This window comes from Aquarana catesbeiana, linkage group LG07 (genome assembly GCF_042186555.1).
Source record: "Aquarana catesbeiana isolate 2022-GZ linkage group LG07, ASM4218655v1, whole genome shotgun sequence".
Lineage (NCBI taxonomy): Eukaryota > Metazoa > Chordata > Amphibia > Anura > Ranidae > Aquarana > Aquarana catesbeiana.
The window spans coordinates 192,737,601-192,756,762 of NC_133330.1; the positions used below are offsets into that span (position 1 = coordinate 192,737,601).

The 19,162-nt window shown below is 42.0% G+C and overlaps 1 protein-coding gene across 1 annotated transcript in view; it reads right to left on the minus strand.

Annotated features, from left to right (window-relative positions):
* Positions 1-19,162, minus strand: part of LOC141103397 (uncharacterized) — a 159,378-nt gene that overhangs the window by 67,821 nt on the left and 72,395 nt on the right. Inside the window, exons 16-19 of the mRNA XM_073592929.1 lie at positions 14,427-14,681; positions 3,583-3,843; positions 2,408-2,668; positions 107-370 (exon numbers count right to left, since the gene is read on the minus strand). Of these exons, the coding sequence (XP_073449030.1) occupies positions 107-370; positions 2,408-2,668; positions 3,583-3,843; positions 14,427-14,681 (1,041 nt within the window). The remainder of the gene's footprint in view (positions 1-106; positions 371-2,407; positions 2,669-3,582; positions 3,844-14,426; positions 14,682-19,162) is intronic.

Below are 19,162 nucleotides of genomic sequence, written 5' to 3' on the forward strand. Positions count from 1 at the left end.
GCGTGCGTCCAATGTTTCACTCCAGTCAGATTTGTTAATATTTAAAAAAACAGACAGTTATAAGATATTCTGACAACAATAGAATAGAAAGTGAAAATTGTATTACCCGTCTCAATAACTCCTACGAAGACAGTGTCGCTGCTGCAGTCTATGCTCCACGCTGTAACTGAGATTGAATAAATGTCTCCACAGTGCACGTCTTTGATATCACATGTACTTGTTGTTGTACCACATGAAAGAGTGTGCCCATCATCTCCTTTTGCTGTCACTACATAGGACATGGCTCCTTTGCTGGGAGCCCAGGTGACATTTATAAGGTCTGCTGAAGAACAGTCTATGGTGGCTTCGGCATTAGTTGGGTTACACGGCACTGTTAATACATGAAATGAACATCAGCGTGGACAAAGATACAATTCTGAAAGTAATATAATCTTCCACCAGCCATATCAATTCAGGGTACTTGGGCAAACCACGATTTAGGCCTAAACTGCCCATATATAACCTGTTCCCCATCAGTCATTCACTATGCATTTATATGGTAATTAGACAAATATGTATAAAGTCCAGTCATATCTTTGTATTCCTTAGCATACGTATAACCATCAACCTCCAGCTGTGTAGCACTTTGTTGGAATATACTCAGCACTGAAGCTGCACACCTGGCTTCTGTCAGCACCGCTCACATCTGGATCACTATACTATAGTCAGTGTTTTTAATCAAAGTTTCTTTATCCTGACCTGTTAGCCTAGTTTTATGAATTGCAGACCTGTTTTCATGTTTGATAGACTTGCCTTTTGCCTCTGTTTCTGACAAGCACTTAGCTAATTATTGGATGTACTCTGGTACTCTGGTTTACTGGTTACAACTTAGATTGTTTTTGGTCTCTATATGTTTGCTGCCTGCCTTGATCTTGTGAATGCTTGCCTGCTGCCAAATTTAAATTGGTTGTAAACATCAGGCATGAAATATGAAAAAGCCTAATCCCTCTGTTGTGTGTACTTGTCTCAATTAAGAGCACTAAGTGTCTTGAGCTGCTTTATTCATCTGCTATCAGCATGAATCACTTCTGACACCAAGAGAAATAAGGTGACAGAGAAAGGAGCTCCAGCTGTTTGACAGCCTCAGCTCCGTTCCTGTGTGCTGTATGAAAGGGGAGGAGTCTTTCCCCTCCAATCAGCTCTCAGAGCTCTCCTCACTGAGCTCTGCAAAGTGTAATTTCAGCTTTCTGCCCTGTTTAGTCTGACATTCAGACAAGTTTTATCAACTCTGGATTTGGGCAGATTTAGAGAAGAGAAGATTGCAGATAAACAGGTACAACTTGTAGGAGGATGTGTTTCATCTGTGTGTATCACCTGAGGCCAGTCACTTCACTGGGTATATTTAAGGGTTTACCACTTTAACCTCCAGCCTGTTCTGACCTCATCTCTGCTCAATGATTTGGTACTTTGTTCCATTACTGTTTGCTATCATCTTCTAAGCTTGCTATCATCTTCTAAGCAATCCTGACATTTGTACTCTAATATCTGTCTGCAGCACAACTATCACATTACCACCAGCTCTGGAGAAGATCAGACTGTTCTAAATCCTGCAGCTTTAAAGAGATTCTCATGCTCCCGGTTGGTGACACAGAACAGTATATGTTACAATATGCTGTTATCACAGTTCTTCGACTCAACTCTTCCAGGAGTTTGCTTTAGCCAGCCAGAAGTATTATTTGAAAATATGTAGAGTATACTGTAGACCATTGGTGCTAAACCTGTGGCCATCCAGCTGTTGCGTAATTACAATTCCCATCATGCCTCTGCCTTTGGGAGTCATGCTTGTAACTTTTCAGCCTTGAAATGCCTGATGGGACTTGTAGTTCCATAACAGCTGGAGGGCCACAGGTTGAGCACCCATGCTGTAGACTCTATATGTTAGAGATATGTGCATGTTAGGTTTTGGAGCCAAACACCTGAGTATGTGATTCGTACCATGTATAGGCAACTTTAGAAAAAAATGTTGACGTACTGTAAGTGCACCATATGATCTATAGTTATTTTTCCATAAATAAATATTTCATTTAAAATAATTGGTATCTTTCAGAAAATATTATAATTTGCCTAAAGCTGGTTATATACAGGCCAACCACTCTAATACTGATGCAAGACGGGAAATGTTCCCATTGTTGTAAAAATCAGATCTTACCACAACTCCTATACCAACATTTACAGTTGTGATCATATGATCACATTGTCATTTGCAAACATATTTTTACACTATTAAATGATCACATCATGCTTGAATCTGTTTTATCACTTTTAACTGACCCATATTGTAAATATGGTTGTAAGTCATATATCTAAATTAATTATTATACTATCTTTACTTTGAGGCTAAAACAAACCATGCAGAAATGCATATTACCTGCACTAATGCTGGTAGTATTTGATGATATGCCATGGCAACTGTTATCAAAGGCTGTGACAGTTACACTGTAATTTTCTCCACAGTGCAATCCAGAAACAGAACAAGACATGTTTGTTGATGTACAGGAAACCTCATGTCCATCTGATCCAGAAAACAATACAATATATGCCATGGCTCCAGTACTTGGTTCCCAGATGGCTGTGGCTCCATTAACATTACAGTCCATGATAGCTATAACATGCATGGGACTGCAAGGGACTAGAAAAAGCATAAAATACAAATTAGGATGTGTACACAGAATTTATGTTCAGTTTCTCTGGGTTGTACTAATTTGTATGGAGCATGCTGGAAAGTTTGTGCAAAGTCCCTAAAAAGCATACAGTACATGAACAGACTGAAACTTTCAGCCTCTCCAAGCCAATTGTCTTAAACCTCCCTCTATGATTGTCTTGTGGCGGTCACCCCATTTTTTAAACAGAAGATCCACAGCATCATAGTAGTTAGTTAAAAAATCAGCATATGACAATCACAGACACACATTCTGAAAAAAACATTGCTGAACTACAGTATAATATCATGTATGATGGGTTCTTAGCCCACTTTGCCAAAGTTTAGGAATAGGATCACGCAGGATCATAATAAAAATAAAGGTAGCCATATGCGGACAGATGTGTTCCTGAAAATGATGGGTATTGAGACATATACCAGTCTTCTGTATTATTACCTGCCCCAGAAAGAAGGTGCATACACTCAGTTATCACCTTCTTTCCTTCTTTAACAGGCATTTAGAAAATCTAAGGTAAGTTCCTGCATCAGAAGTGAACATTATTGTACTCTATTGCAGTCCTGAATGGGTTGAATATTACCTGGGGACAGGAATTGCTAAACTGAATTTAAAATAACTTGTCTATTTTTTCAAAATGAACATTGTTTACAATGTAACAATGCAGAGAACAGCAGAGTATAACCAACGCTGACCAAAAGTATAGCAACCTATCTCAAGCCAGTCAGAAATCAACTTCCTGCTGTCAGACTACATAAGCTAAAGTTTTATTGGTTGGTATGGCTTTTGGTTTTGTAAACAAGCATATTTATTCAAATAATGAAAAATCCTCTGTCTATAACTAAACAAATATACAGGTTTGATATTTGTAACTACTGTTGAGACTCACCAGATGTGATTTCCAATCCAGTACTCTCAGCACTCTTACACTCATCATTGAAAGCCAGAACAGTTAGGCTGTACACCTCTCCACATTGTAGGCCAGACAAGAGACAGGTGGGATCCTGGACATCTACGGTAATAGTCTGACCCTGACTTCCTACAGCGTTAGCAAAATAGGCGGTAGCTCCAGAGCTGGCATCCCAAGATACACTGAGTGAATTCTCCTGGCATAGTAATGTGGAGTTCACATTCTGAGGAATACATGGCACTAGAAGTAAAGATAATATTACAGTTGAGTCAGTTTTCACACCAAACACACTTTCAAGTAGTAATTCCTGTCTGCAAAATCGAATGATGTCCCAGGTACAGAAGAACTATGTTTTCTATTGTAAAGGATTCACCCACCCTCTGTCACCAGCTTCAGCATACTACTTGAGAAAACATAGGTGTCTAGTTTGCTTAGGGAAAGTGCATACAGTTTTTTAGAGCATATCTATTGTCAAAATCATATATTTATTTCTTCATTGTATTTCAGTCATTTCTAACTTACTCATATTAATCTGAATGATTGAATTTGTAAACGTTGTAAAAAAATCCCCACAAATTACTTTGAATTACTTGATTTCCGTGACATGTATTCCCTATGCCCTGTGAGTGGGCACTGCTGTGTCACACATTTCACAGAGCCTGCCTTCTGAACTACACAGTTGCTCAGAGGAGGAGTCAGTACAGGAATTACTGCTTGCAGGCAGCAAGCTAACATGGGGTATATAGTCCTTCGAAATGAAAGTACTGTATACAGCAGAGGAGAAGCTGCAAAGCATGCAGAGAATACTGGAAGTTGTGGAAAGAGACAGCCAGCAGACAGTGAGCACTATATGAAAAGAGATTGTCAAGTAGGCTTACATTGGATTGCTTGTATTGCTATTACAATGCTGTGCCAATTATTATAAAATAAAAAGTGCATGTGACTATGGATTTCCTTTAATCATAACAAATGGCCTAAAATTTCTGGGTCCTTTGACAATGATAATGGTTGTCAAGAAGTGAAAATATTTTTAGATTAAACCTGTAGTTGGTGAAGAATGTATGGGCATGTTTGTTGCCAAATCACAAAGCTATAGTACAAGAGAGTAATACGCTTTATCAGGGAGTGCTACATATAACAAACAAGTATTATATATAAAACACATAAATGTGGTCCCCAATGTCACATGACTATCAAGAGATCAGCAGTGCATGCAGTTCCTATGGCCATGAGGCTACCTGATTGTACTGATGCTGAAGCTGTATCCCTGTTATTCAGCATGACAAGTGCCAAGACCTCTACTTATCCACTAAATGTCTGGCATTTGACATTTAAAAACAGGTTTCTGTGGTGTACAGTGGGGCAAAAAAGTATTTAGTCAGCCACCAATTGTGCAAGTTCTCCCACTTAAAAAGATGAGAGAGGCCTGTAATTGTCATCATAGGTATACCTCAACTATGAGAGATAAAATGTGGAAACAAATCCAGACAATCACATTGTCTGATTTTTGAAAGAATTTATTTGCAAATTATGGTGGAAAGTATTTGGTCACCTACAAACAAGCAAGATTTCTGGCTCTCACAGACCTGTATCTTCTTCTTTAAGAGGCTCCTCTGTCCTCCACTCATTACCTGTATTAATGGCACCTGTTTGAACCTCTTATCAGTATAAAAGGCACCTATCCACAACCCCAAACAGTCACACTCCAAACTCCACTATGGTGAAGACCAAAGAGCTGTCGAAGGACACCAGAAACAAAATTGTAGACCTGCACCAGGCTGGAAAGACTGAATCTGCAACTAGATGTAACTGACTAAATACTTTTTTGCCCCACTGTAGGAGTGCTGGACCTTATGATGATTTGTTATAACATAATAGGTGGTGTGTGGTACTGGAGGCTGCTTGACAGCAACTGTGGTGTCCTTCTGGACCCTCTGGAGAGTTTGCTAAAGCGTTAAAAGGATGGGAGAGCCATAATCCCCCTTCCTTAGGGCTAAAAACCAGCCCAAAAAGAAAATACCACAATTTCTTAAAACATGTTAAAAAATTAAAAAAAATATATATATTGTAGCGGGGTGCCTGTGATTGATGGGAGATATGTTGTGCCACGGATTCTTAGATTTTCAATCTAAGATAATACCAGCAAAGACTTCAGGGTAAAGAAGGATAGTTCTTTACCCTCTATTGGTAAAGTCCGTTCCGGGGCTGGTTTTATTGGGAGTCTGATAGAGATCTGGGTGGGACAGACTACCAAGTCCGTGGACCGCAGTTTAATGTTTTCTTTTCAGGTCTTAATTAAGGCAGCTGGTCCTAGCTCTCAGAGAGAGAGAGTGTGTCTCCATGTGAGGAGGCAACTAGGATCATGGCTGATTATCCCTGACTTTGGATACATTTGCGTTTGTAAGGACACTAAGACCCCTTTCAAACTGTGCCGCCACCAGCGTCAGCGGTAAAGCGGCGCTATTTTTAGCGGCACTTTACCGTAGTTTTAGCGGAGCTATTTGCTCCGGCTGAGTTTTGTGGGCGGATTTAACCCCTTTTCGGCCGCTAGCAAGGGGTTAAAACTGCCGCGTTTTGCTGGTGGTATTGCAGCGCTGCCCTATTGATTTCAATGGGGAGCAGCGGTGGAGGAGCGGTGAGTTCACCGCTCCAAAGAAGCTGCTGGCAGGACTTTTTCTGATGTCCTGCCAGCGCACCGCTACAGTGTGAAAGCCCTCGGGCTTTCACACTGGAGTGAATGGAGCAGCTGCTTTAGGGCAGTTTGCAGGCGCTATTTTTAATGCTATAGTGCCTGCAAAACGCTCCAGTGTGAAAGCGTTCCTACTACAAAACCAAGGACTGGTCAGACTACGGACACAGTAAGGCTTGGTAGAGGAGAAGTTTATTTTTGTTTGATTGATGGCAAGTTCCTTTTTTCTTCTGTTTGGGAATATCCTGTGGATTAGACATGATGTTTTCCTAAAGAAACTGTGAGTTTGCCCCTGTATTGAGTCTGATCCTCTACAAATTGGTGGAGAATGCAGGCACAAGACCCAGAGACTGTACCTCTTGCAGCAGCATTTAAAAAAAAAAAAAGAAGATTTTTGAATTCACTGGTACCAGTAAACTGTTAAGAGAACGGAGGAACTAATCAGACAGCTTCTACAAGCGCACAGACCAACAAGAAACTAACCGCTTGTTGATAACTGCTACCCAAGTGGCCATGCAGGAGCAGAAGGAGTTCAATAATCTCATACAGAGTCAGGTACAGTCCCTGACTGACAAGGTCCTACATGTGGACAACCTTACAGATTTACGCACGTGAGTGCAGGCTGCACTACAGAAAATGACGGCCGAGGATGACGTGGAGGCTTTCCTCATGGTTTTTGAAAGGGTGGCAGAGCGTGAAGGGCTACCCCAGGACCATTGGGTTAAGGTCCTTCCCCCCTTTTGGCCGGGGACCCACAGAAGGCCTAATTTGATCTGAATGCTGCTGAGGCCCGGCAATAAAAAAATTCTGAAAAATTCGATTTTGGCCCGCCTTGGCGTAACAATGGCTGTGAGAGCTCAGCGCGCCTATGCTTGGCAATTTAAGGTGGACCAACCTGCAAGGTCCCAGATGTATGACCTCATTCACCTCACACGATGTGGTTACAGCCAGAGGTCACCACCCCAGCCCAAATCGTGCAGAGAGTCGTAATGGACCGCTTTGTGAGAGCTTTTCCAAGCCCTATACAGCGGTTTGCCAGGAGAGCTGATCCTAAAGATGCCAATGAGTTGGTGGCTCTCATTGAGCGGTACTTGTGTACTGAGCATTTTCTTCAGAGGTAGTACCCAAAGAATCCTTCTCCAAGAGACAGAAGCCCACCAACCCAGGAAAAGTCGATCCCGCCCTAAAGTGGGGGAAAAAGGAGGTAAATGTGATTGAGGTTCCTGAGGCGCAAGGTGTGAAGAGGCTCAATCACCAAAGGGAGACCCGCCAGGACCGGGGTCCTATAGTGTGCTTGCATTGCCAAGAACCGGGGGAACTTGGCCGCCAGTTGTCCACTAAATCGGGAATCTATGGATTACCGTATGACCCAGCAAAGCTCTTTTGTTGCTACACCAGGAGGCACCCCACAACAGCCAGGCGGCACTGAGAAATAGATGTGTCATTAAAGTGGACGGTTGCCAGATGACTGCCTTGCTGGATTCTCGCAGTCTAGTAACTCTAGTGTATGCCAGTCTTGTGAACCCCCAAAAGTTGCAACAACAGCTAATGGGCATTGTTTGTATACATGGGGATACCAAGTGCTACCCAACGGCTATTGTATCTATCAAATCTCTCTGTGGCACCATGGACCATGAGGTTGGAGTAGTCCCAAATCTCATGTATAATATTGTCCTCGGACGAGACTTCCCATTTTGTGTGACTTATGTGGAAAACGCTCGGGGTGCAGGGCCCCCAGCTGTTATGGATTCCTACTGCCCGAAACCGCTAAAGGGGTAGAACGAAGAGAAAGAGTCTGCAAATTTTCCCTTGGAGGTCCTTGCAGGTGACACAGGAACCCCCCTCCAGAGTTAGACCTGCAGGACCTGCCCATGACTCGAGAAAAGTTTGGCATGGCCCAGCTTAGGGACCCCACTTTAGCTAGGGCAAGGGAACAGGTAGAAGTGGTATATGGGGTACCCCAAGAGCCAGGGGAAGAGGCTCTATTCCCACATTTTGCTATGGAAAATGACCTGTTGTACAGAGTCGATGAAATACGAGACGAGAGACTGGAACAGTTGCTAGTACCTCAACCTCATAGATGCATGGTACTAGACCTGGCACATTCTCATGTTCTTGGGGGACATTTGGGGGTGGATAAAACTAAGGAGAGAGTATTGAAATGGTTTTATTGGCCAGGCTTACACAAAGAGGTAAAATTGTACTGTGAATCTTGCCCAGTCTGTCAGCTCACCGCTCCGGTCTCACATTTCCGGAATCCATTGGTATCTTTACCCATCATTGAGGTGCCCTTTGACAGGATTGCCATGGATATCGCAGGTCCCTTGGTTAAGTCCGTTAGGGGGCACCAGTATATCCTGGTTGTCTTGGACTATGCCACCCAGTACCCAGAGGCAATCCCGTTAAGGAACCCCTCAGCTAACAATATTGCTAAAGAGCTTACTGTTTTCACGTGTGGGTATTCCTCGGGAGCTGTTAACTGACCAGGGCAAGCCCTTCATGTCGAAGGTTACTAAAGAGTTGTGTAAATTGTTTAAAATTAATCACTTACGCACTTCTGTGTACCACCCACAAACAGATGGTCTAGTGGAAAGGTTCAACAAAACACTGAAAGGAATGTTAAAGCAAGTGGTAGCTGCAGATGGTAGGGACTGGGACTGGCTCATTCCCTATCTCATGTTTTCTATAGGGGAGGTACCCCAAGCCTCCACCGGCTTTTCCCCATTCGACATCCGAGGGGCCTATTAGATATAGCAAAAGAGACCTGGGAACAAGAGGCAACCCCACTCGAAAGTGTAGTGGAACATATTGCTCAAATGCAAGACCAGATTGGAAAAGTCATGTCCATTGTTAAATCTCACTTGCAACAGGCTCAGCAGGCTCAGGCTAGATTCTATAACCGTTCAGCCAAGATCCGAACCTTTAACACCGGTGACAGACTTCTTGTGCTGGTACCTACGGTGGAGAGCAAATTTCTGGCGAAATGGCAAGGGCCATACCCGGTTGTAGAACAGGTGTGGGAAGATAACTATAGAGTACATCAGCCTGGCAAAAGGAAGCCTTACCAAACCTACCATGTCAATCTATTGAAGCCCTGGAAAGACAGAGAATTCCTTATGGTCCAGGCACCCTTGGCAATGACTACCGCAGGTCCTTCTACTGTGCCTGGGGTAGAGATCGCTGAGGCCCTGTCCTTAAGCCAGAAAAAAGAGACCAAGGAATTTCTGCTAAGAAATAGGGAGTTCTTCTCTGATCTTCCAGGGGTAACTTCAGTAATAAGGGATGATATTGTGACCGAGCAAGGGGTGAAAGTTAACTTAAAACCTTATCACATACCAGAAGCTCGGTGCCAAGTAGTCTCAGAGGAAACAAGGAGGATGTTGGAGCTTGATATAATAGAAGAATCCCATAGTGAGTGGTATAGTCCAATTGTCCTTATTCCCAAGCCAGATGGAAGCATTTGTTTTTGTAATGACTTTCCAAAGCTGAATGAGGTGTCAAAATTTGACGCTTATCCAATGCCCAGGGTAGATGAGCTAATTAAGCGTTTAGGACATGCTCGATATATCACCACCCTGAACCTTACGAAGGGGTACTGGCAAATACCACTTACAGAACGCGCGAAAGAGAAGACAGCCTTTTCCACTCCTGAAGGGCACTGGCAATATAAGAGGATGCCATTTGGCCTACATGGGTCCCCCGGCCACTTTTCAGCAGATGATGGATCGTATCCTTAAACCCCACCAAGACTATGCATCTGCGTATATTTAGATGACGTGGTAATTTTTAGTGCACACTGGGAGAGCCACTTACCTAAAGTGCAGGCTGTTATTAACGCCCTCCTTTGTGAGGGTCTGACAGCCAATCCTAAAGAAGTGTGCTTTGGGATTAGAGGAGACCCTGTATTTAGGGTACATTATTTGCAGGGGGTAGTAAAACCCCAAGTCACAAAAGTCCAGGCAATCCAAAGTTGGCAAAGACCCCTTAATAAAAAACAGGTCGGGGCTTTTTTTGGGTTAGTAGGCTACTACAGAAGGTTTGTCCCCAATTTTGCTATGTTGGCCGCTCCCCTTACAGATCTTTCCAAGGGGGGGAAGTCCACAGGGGTAACTTGGTCCCCAGAAGCTGAGAAAGCTTTCCAGAACCTAGAGACAGCCTTGTGTAATAGCCCTGTCTTAATCATCCCCGATTTCACACAGGAATTTGTGCAGTGTTGTCCCATGTGGTGAATGGGGAGGAACACCGACTGCATTTGGTGGGCACTGCACTGATGAGGCTGCATTTGGTGGGCACTGCATTGATGAGGCTGCATTTGGTGGGCACTGCATTGATGAGGCTGCATGTGGTGGACACTGCACTGGTAGGCTTCATGTGCATGCATGTGTCTACTTGTGTGTTAATTTTGGATTATGTGCGTGTGTCTGCAAGTGTGTTAAATTGGAATTCTGTGTGTTTGTGTGTCTGCCAGTGTGTTAATTTAGGATTATATGTGTCTCTGCCAGTGTGTTAATTTAGGATTAGGTGTGCGTGTCTGCAAGTGTGCCAATTTGAGATTATGTGTGTATCTCCAAATGTGTTAATGTGGGGTTATGTGTGTCTGCCAGTGTGTTAATTTGGCAATGTGTGTGTCTGCCAGTCTGTTAAATTTATGATTTTGTGGGTATTTGTGTGTCTGCAAGTGTGTTAGTTTGGGGTTGTCTGTGTCAATGTGTTCATTTGGGATTGTATGTGTGGGTGTCATTGTGTTCATTTGTGAGTGTGTGTGTTTATCTATCAGTATATATATGTGTGTGTGTGTGTATCTGTCATTGCAGCATGCACACATAGAATGATATTGCACACGAACAAAAACATCACAAACACACTCAGAAATCATCAAATCATCACAAACACATACTGACATTATACACACACAGAAACCATGACACCTAAATGACAGAAATTACTTTCTCGAGAGAGGGGTACTTAGGAAATATTTTTTTAGACCTGCAGGGGTACTTCACCGTAGAAGATTGAGAAACACTGATCTGAACCAAATAAGTTTATCTTGGTTTCATCAGACCACAGGACATGGTTCCAGTAATCCATGTCCTTGGTCTGCTTGTCTTCAGCTAACTGTTTGCGGGCTTTCTTGTACAGCATCTTTAGAAGAGGCTTCCTTCTAGGATGTCAGCCATGCAGATCAATTAGATGCAGTGTGTGGCTTATGGTCTGAGCACTGATAGGCTGACCCCCCACCCCTTTAACCTCTGCAGCAATGCTGGCAGCACTTATACGTCTATTTCCCAAAGACAAACTCTGGATATGACACTGAGAACGTGCACTCAACTTCTTTGGTTGACCATGGTGAGGTCTGTTCTGAGTGGAACCTGTCCTGTTAAACCACTGTGTGGTCTTGGCCACCATGCTGCAGCTCAGTTTCAGGGTCTTGGCAATCTTCTTATAGACTAGGCCATCTTTATGTAGAGCAACAATTCTTTTTTTCAGATCCTCAGAGAGTCCTTTGCCATGAGGTGCCATGTTGAACTTTCAGTGAACAGCATGAGTGAGTGAGAGCGATGACACCAAATTTAACACATCTGCTCCCCATTCACACCTGAGACCTTGTAACACTAACGAGTCACATGACACCAGGGAGGGAAAATTGCTAATTGGGCCCAATTTGGACATTTACACTTAGGGGTATGCTCCTTTTTGTTGCCAGATGTTTAGACATTAATGGCTGTGTTGAGTTATTTTGAGGGGACAGCAAATTTACACTGTTATACAAGCTGTACACTCACTACTTTACATTGTAGCAAAGTGTCATTTCTTCAGTGTTGTCACATGAAAAGATATAATAAAATATTTACAAAAATGTGAGGAGTGTACTTTTGTGAGATACTGTGTATGTGTATGTAATGCATTCTTATTGAAACAAAACATACTATTGAGAAGTATAAATTATAGTTCATACAATTTGCTCCACTGTTGAATCACACCAACAAAAATACATGCATGGTACAGTGAGCAACACTTATAACATATAAAATACAGCTGATGTTCAGAAATATATACAGGAGTTCAGTACCCAGAATAGAATAATGAAAAGGACAGCTAAGCCAGACCGTTGTGAAAAGAGAGCGGAGCAGGAAAAACTAAAATTTCAGGGATGTAAGAACCCCCATTCTCAAGAACCTCCTCTCTGGTTTTCCCTGCCTCACTACCCCCTTTCAGCTGTAATTTCTACAGTACAAGCACTCCATCCTCATTGCTCCCAGTCTGGCCTGCCTCTCCTCTATTCCAGTGTTCTTCTCCTCCCCGATGCAGCCTCTCCTCTCTGCATCACTCCCCTTTCCCTTTTATCTGTAAGTTCTTCTACACATATTCTGTCCTCACTGCTCTCAGTAAGACCTGCTTCTCAGTTCCAGCCAACACAAATTCCTGTCCCTTTCTAGCTGTCAATTCCACACACTCCATCCACACTTCTCACAGCCTCTGCTCCAGTGTTCTCTCATTCCAGCTGCAGCCCACTTACACTTTGGGTCCCTATCTTTCATAACAGACCTATTGGTAAGAATACCAAATCGGTTATGAATTGCATGAGCTCTATTTTATACTTCTCGATTGTGTTTTTTTTTCTTGTTTTAATAAGAATCGTTGCAGTAATTAAATGCAATAGTTTTTATTTAAAGCGGATCTTCACTGCATCTGAGCACCACAAACCAAAAAAAAATGATTTAAAGCGGAGTTCTGCCGCATTTTTTTAAAAAGTCAGCAGCTACAAATACTGCAGCTGCTGACTTTTAAAATAAGGACACTTACCTGTCCAGGGGGCCCGCAATGTCGGCACCCAAAGCCGATCTCTCCCTCGGCTCTCAGGTTCTGCCGCCGCCTGGTTCCCTACTGCGCATGCGCTATCCCACTGGTCCCTCCTGTCTTCTGGGACCTGTGTGTCTCCTAGAAGACAGCGGGGGGGGGGGGGGGAGTGGCGTAGATACTTGCGGGTGGCTCGGGTATCTATGCCCGGAAGTGGGAGCAAAATACCTGTATTAAACAGGTATCTGCATCCCCCTCCCCCCTGAAAGGTGCCAAATGTGACACCGGAGGGGGGAGGATTCTGAAAAGCAGAAGTTCCATTTTTAGGTGGAACTCCACTTTAACTCATTTTTAATATTCAAAGCAAACTCCCCCATCCATCTATGTCTCCATTCTTTTATTTGTTGAGAAATCATTTTAAAAAACACACCCCTAGCATTTCTGGCTGTGGCCATCTTGAGTAAGGGCAAATGATTCATGTAGCATTTACTTCCTGGTATCGATCTGCCCTCAGCTCAAGCATGAATGCTGGAAAGTATGCTTAGCTGGAAAAAAAAGGTACAGTAACCGAAGAAATGTAAAAAAAAAGTTTAAAACAACTAAATATGATATACTTTTCTATTAAACAATGCTAGCAGCATGAGGATTAAAAATAATCAATGTTGATTTGGAGAATGATGTTCCACTTTAAAGTAAGAAGCAAATACAATTTGGTGATATCCAATAATCAAGAAGAATTGTAAAACGACAATACTCATATTACTAAATAGTACTCTGATACAATGGTATATCTATTGACAGAAGGCATAAGACATATCAGCTGACACAAATTTGAAAATATACTACGACTGTTCATAATGAGCATAACAAAACAAACTTAAAGAAAAAAGTTTGAAACAGGAAATATAAACCACCACACCATATAGTGCTCCATCTGCATGATATATTAATGGATCACTACCGGAGAGACCACATTTTTTTAAGTAAGCCTTAATTATTGAATAAAAGGAAGGTTATAGGATTGTAACCATTATTCCCAGATTGATCTCAATGTAGTGTTTTGTTGGTAATTGCATGCCAGAATCATTGAGGTAATTATACTCTTATACTTATATACTGTGTATATATATAGTTTTTTTAGTAAGTTTATTTTCTTACTGTCTAGTTTTTAGCTCTGATGATGATGAAGGGGGAAAGCTGATGTGAAATAACATTTTTCATACAACAGGGGCAGGGCTTAACAAAGAAGGGGCAGGTAAAATCTCTACAAAATCTAGACCTAGGGAGTTCCCACAGATGTGTCTATTAGCTGCTGAAAATTAAACATTCCACCCACCTGTTTTAAATGTCATTTTAGAACTAGCTTTTCCTTTGCACGTTCCATCCTCCGCCCAGACAGTCGCTGTGTAATTCTGTCCACATGCCAGCTCTGGAATCTCACAAGTGGTGTCAGAGGTATTGCAGGACAAGCGATTTGCTCCTTCCAGTACAGCCACATATGACTTGGCATTCTGGCTGCTATCCCAGAGTATTATTCCTGAATTATTCTCACAAGATGCATAGGCAGACAGAATGTGAGGAGGACATGGAACTATAAAAACACCATTAAAGAAAAAAAGTGTTAGTTTACCCATCTATAACGGTTCTTTTTGTGATGATTCTCCCCTGAACAACGTTTATTTTGACTCTATGTTACTTTTCACCCTTCCATGAGCTCCCTTTCCGAGGAAATTGGGTTAAGTATATATAAAATGTGAAATCTAAGGCTATTGTAATTGACATATACACTAAACTTGTGCCATAACTTGAAAATATATTTTACCTTTACCAAGAAGCTGATTGTTTTTCTGTGTTTTTTTTATTTTTCTGTTTTTCTGCTAGATCAACACTGGTACCAATCTCCTTTCAATACCATTGTTTGTTGCATTAGATGGCCATCATAAGCTATAGCCCCTACATAACTATAAATAATGTTTTAAAATAATATTTCAGGGTACGCTTCATACGAACTGATATGGTTATCCTGCACAAGACTTTTTTTAGGAGGTTGTAAAGTATTATATACCCAATCATGACATTCAATATGAATATAAATATACAGTATGTTTATCAAATCTCGATTTATTAATTATTAGCTTAAAGGACAAACATGAGCCTAGCAAACTCATTAAATCAGCCATATACAGTGCCTTAAAAAAGTATTCATACCCCTTGACATTTTCCACAAATGTATTTTATTGGGGTTTTATGTGATAGACCAACACAAAGTGGCACATAATTATGAAGTGGAAGGGAAATGATAAATGGTTTTCTAAAATGTTTTCAAATAAATATTTGAAAAGTGTGGCGTGCATTTTTATTTATCCTCTTTACTCTGTTAACCCAAACTAAATTCTAGTGGAACCAATTGCCTTCAGAAGTCACCTATTTAGTAAATAGAGCCCACCTGTGTGTTATTTTAATCTCACTATAAATACAACTGCTCTGTGAAGCCCCAGAGGTTTGTTAGAGAACCTTAGTGAACAAAACAGCATCATGAATGCCAAGGAACAAACCAGACAGGTCAGGGATAAAGTTGTGGAGAAGTTTGAAACAGGGTTAGGTTATTAAAAAAATATCCCAGGCTTTGAACATCTCACCGAGTATTGTTCAATTCATCATCTGAAAATGGAAAGAGTATGGCACAACTGCAAACCCAACAATACATGGCCATCCGCCCAAACTGACAGGCTGGGCAAGGAGAGCAATAATCAGAGAAGCAGCCAAGAGTCCCATGGTAACTCTGGAGGAGCTTCAGAGATCCACAGCTCAGGTGGGAGAATCACAGGACAACTATTACTCATGCACTCCACAAATCTGAAGAGTGGCAAGAAGAAAGCCTTTGTTGAAAGAAAGCCATAAGAAGTCCGATTTGCAGTGGGGGACACAGCAAACATGTGGAAGAAGGTGCTCTGGTTAGATGAGACCAAAATTAAATTTTTTGGCCTAAAAGCAAAACGCTATGCGGAACATGATGGTGGCAGCATCATGTTGTGGGGATGCTTTTCTTCAGCAGGGACAGGGAAGCTGGTCAGTGTTGATGGGAAGATGGATGGAGCCAAATACAGGACAATCTTAGAAGAAAACCTGTTAGAGTCTGCAAAAGACTTGAGACTGTGGCGGAGGTTCACCTTCCAGCAGGACAATGACCCTAAACATACAGCCATAGCTACAATGGAATGGTTTAGGTCAAAGCATATTCATGTGTTAGAATGGCCCAGTCAAAGTTCAGACCTAAATCCAGTTGAGAATCTGTGGCAAGAAAATTGGTGTTCACAGATGCTCTCCATCCAATCTGACAGAGCTTGAGCTATTTTGCATAGAAGAATGGGCAAAAATGTCACTCTCTAGATGTGCAAAGCTGGTAGAGACATCCCCAAAAAAGACTTGCAGCTGTAATTGCAGCGAAAGGTGGTGCCCAACATGCCCCAGCTGGTCATTTACTGCACCAAAGCAAGACAGATACAACATGTTTCAATGTTTATATCCTTAACCCTCATAGATTTCTATAGGGCAATTCCTTGAGCTCCAGGCTTGGGAGACAGTCCTACATGTGTAATCTGTGAGGGCTAACTGTGCAGGTGCAGCCAGTGGTCAGGAAAATTTTATCTGGAAAATGTAGACCACAGAGCTGACTGCGGCTCATCTGCTCAGGTAAGTAAGCAGTTCCTGTAGTGGGGAGGTTTGGATGGTTTAGGTCAAGAATGCTAGAAAGTATGGATAAGTGTAGTTGTAATAAATTCACACTGACCTTTTAAGTACAGTGCCTTAAAAAAGTATTCATACTCCTTGAAATTTTCCACATTTTGTCATGTTACAACCAAAAACGTAAATGTAATTTATTGGGATGTTATGTGATAGACCAACACTAAGTGGGTCATAATTGTGAAATGGAAGGAAAATTATAAATTGTTTTTCAAAATTCTTTACAAATAATATGTGAAAAGTGTGGTGTGCATTTGTATTCAGCCCCCTTTATTCTGAAACCCCTAACTACATTCTAGTGGAACCAATTGCCTTCACAAGCCACCTAATTAGTAAATAGAGTCCACCTGTGTGTAATGTAATACAGCAGGGTTAGGTTATAAAAAAGTCCCAAGCTTTGAACACCTCACAGAGTACTGTTCAATCCATCATCTGAAAATGGAAAGAGTATGGCACAACTGCAAACCTACCAAGACATGGCTATCCACCTAAACCGACAGACCGGGCAAGGAGAGCATTAATCAGAGAAGCAGCCAAGAGGCCCATGGTAACTCTTGGCTGCTTGAGTTGCAGAGATTGACAGCTCAGGTGGGAGAATCTGTCCACAGGACAACTATTAGTCGTGCACTTCACAAATCTGGCCTTTATGGAAGAGTGGAAAGAAGAAAGCTATTGTTGAAAGAAAGCAGTAAAAAGTCCCGTTTGCCTTTTGCGAGACTTGAAAATTGCTGTTCACAGATGCTCTTCATCCAATCTGACAGAGCTTGAGCTATTTTGCAAAGGAGAATGGGCAAAAATGTCACTCTCTAGATGTGCAAAGCTGGTAGAGACATCCCCAAAAAACACTTGCAGCTGTAATTGCAGCGAAAGGTGGTTCTACAAAGTACTGGCTTAGGGGGGCTGAATATAAATGCACGCCACACTTTTCACATATTTGTTTGTAAAAAAACTTGAAAAACATTTATCATTTTCTTGCCACTTTGTGTTGGTCTATCACATAAAATCCCAATAAAATACATTTACGTTCTTGGTTGTAACATGACAAAATGTGGAAATTTTCAAGGGGTGTGAATACTTTTTCAAGGCACTGTATATAGGAGTATCCATTCAGTTGACTGATAATGTATAGAGCATTTCATCACACCCTTACAGCCCAGAGAAACCATTTATAGCTGTCATTCAACTTTTTTCCAATTTACCCCTTAACATTCATTTAAGTATAGAATGTGTGGAAAGAATAATAATCTATACACAGTGTGATAGTGTGAGGCCCTGCCACTGTGAAAGTGTAACAGAAAATATCACAGGATTCACATTCTTAATACGGGGTTCCAGACTATCGTTTCTGAGCAGAGAAAGCTGTGTTTTTGGTTTTCTCTGGATTCTGTACACATAAATTGGGGCCTGGAGCCTAAAGGTTCTAAAGTGTCTTGGGTGAGATGGAACCTTCAATCCTGTGAGCCAGTTTAGGCATTGGTGCCTGCAGCCTGTGAGAGTACGCAGGTGTGCAGGGTCAATTATATACTCAAGCCTGAGGATAGCACATGGCTCCCAGTTTGAAAACTCCTTCCATAATAAAGACAGGACTACTCAACCAGGGGTCAGAGGGGCCTCAGCCAGGAGTCAGGAGACAGGAGGTCTAAACCAGGGGTCAGAGGTGCGCAGCTAGCAGCGTTGAGACAGGAGGTCTCAATCCAGGAGTCAGATGGGCTCCTATTGAGGTATTAGAACCCCTATTTAGAGGCCAGGAGTGGGCCGTGCAGCAAGGCACTGCGACTAAAGGCTAAGTGAGCCAAGGGAACCAGGAGAACTGGGCAACAGAGTCAGAGGGACTGGCAAGGAGAGCTGCAGTGCTGCTGACAAGAAAGCCAGGTGGCTCTGTATTTTCCATTGAATTTTCATGTTGATGGTGGAAACCCCTGTGTGGGAAACTAATTGCTATGTGAACTGTTCAGGTTAATAAAAGTGGGCTGCCATGCCCTAAAATGCAGTTTGGACTGGCATAACTCATTGAAAAAGGCATCTGCTACATGAGCCGAATCACCCCAACACCAAAATAGGTAAATATTTACTATCTGGTAGCAAGTTGATTGACCGGGGTAGGAATTATTTATTCAGTTGTATTGATGAAGAACTATTGTACTGTATTGTCCTGAACCAGGGATGTTTAATACAGAATTAGCTAGACCTATAATTAAATATATAGGATTATGCAGAAGATCAAATAATAAGGCATCTAAAGCAGAGAATTTTTCAAAGACAGAAATTGCATGGACAACTTTAGAATTCCAGGGACTGTCCCTAGAAATTAGGAACAGTTAGTGGGTA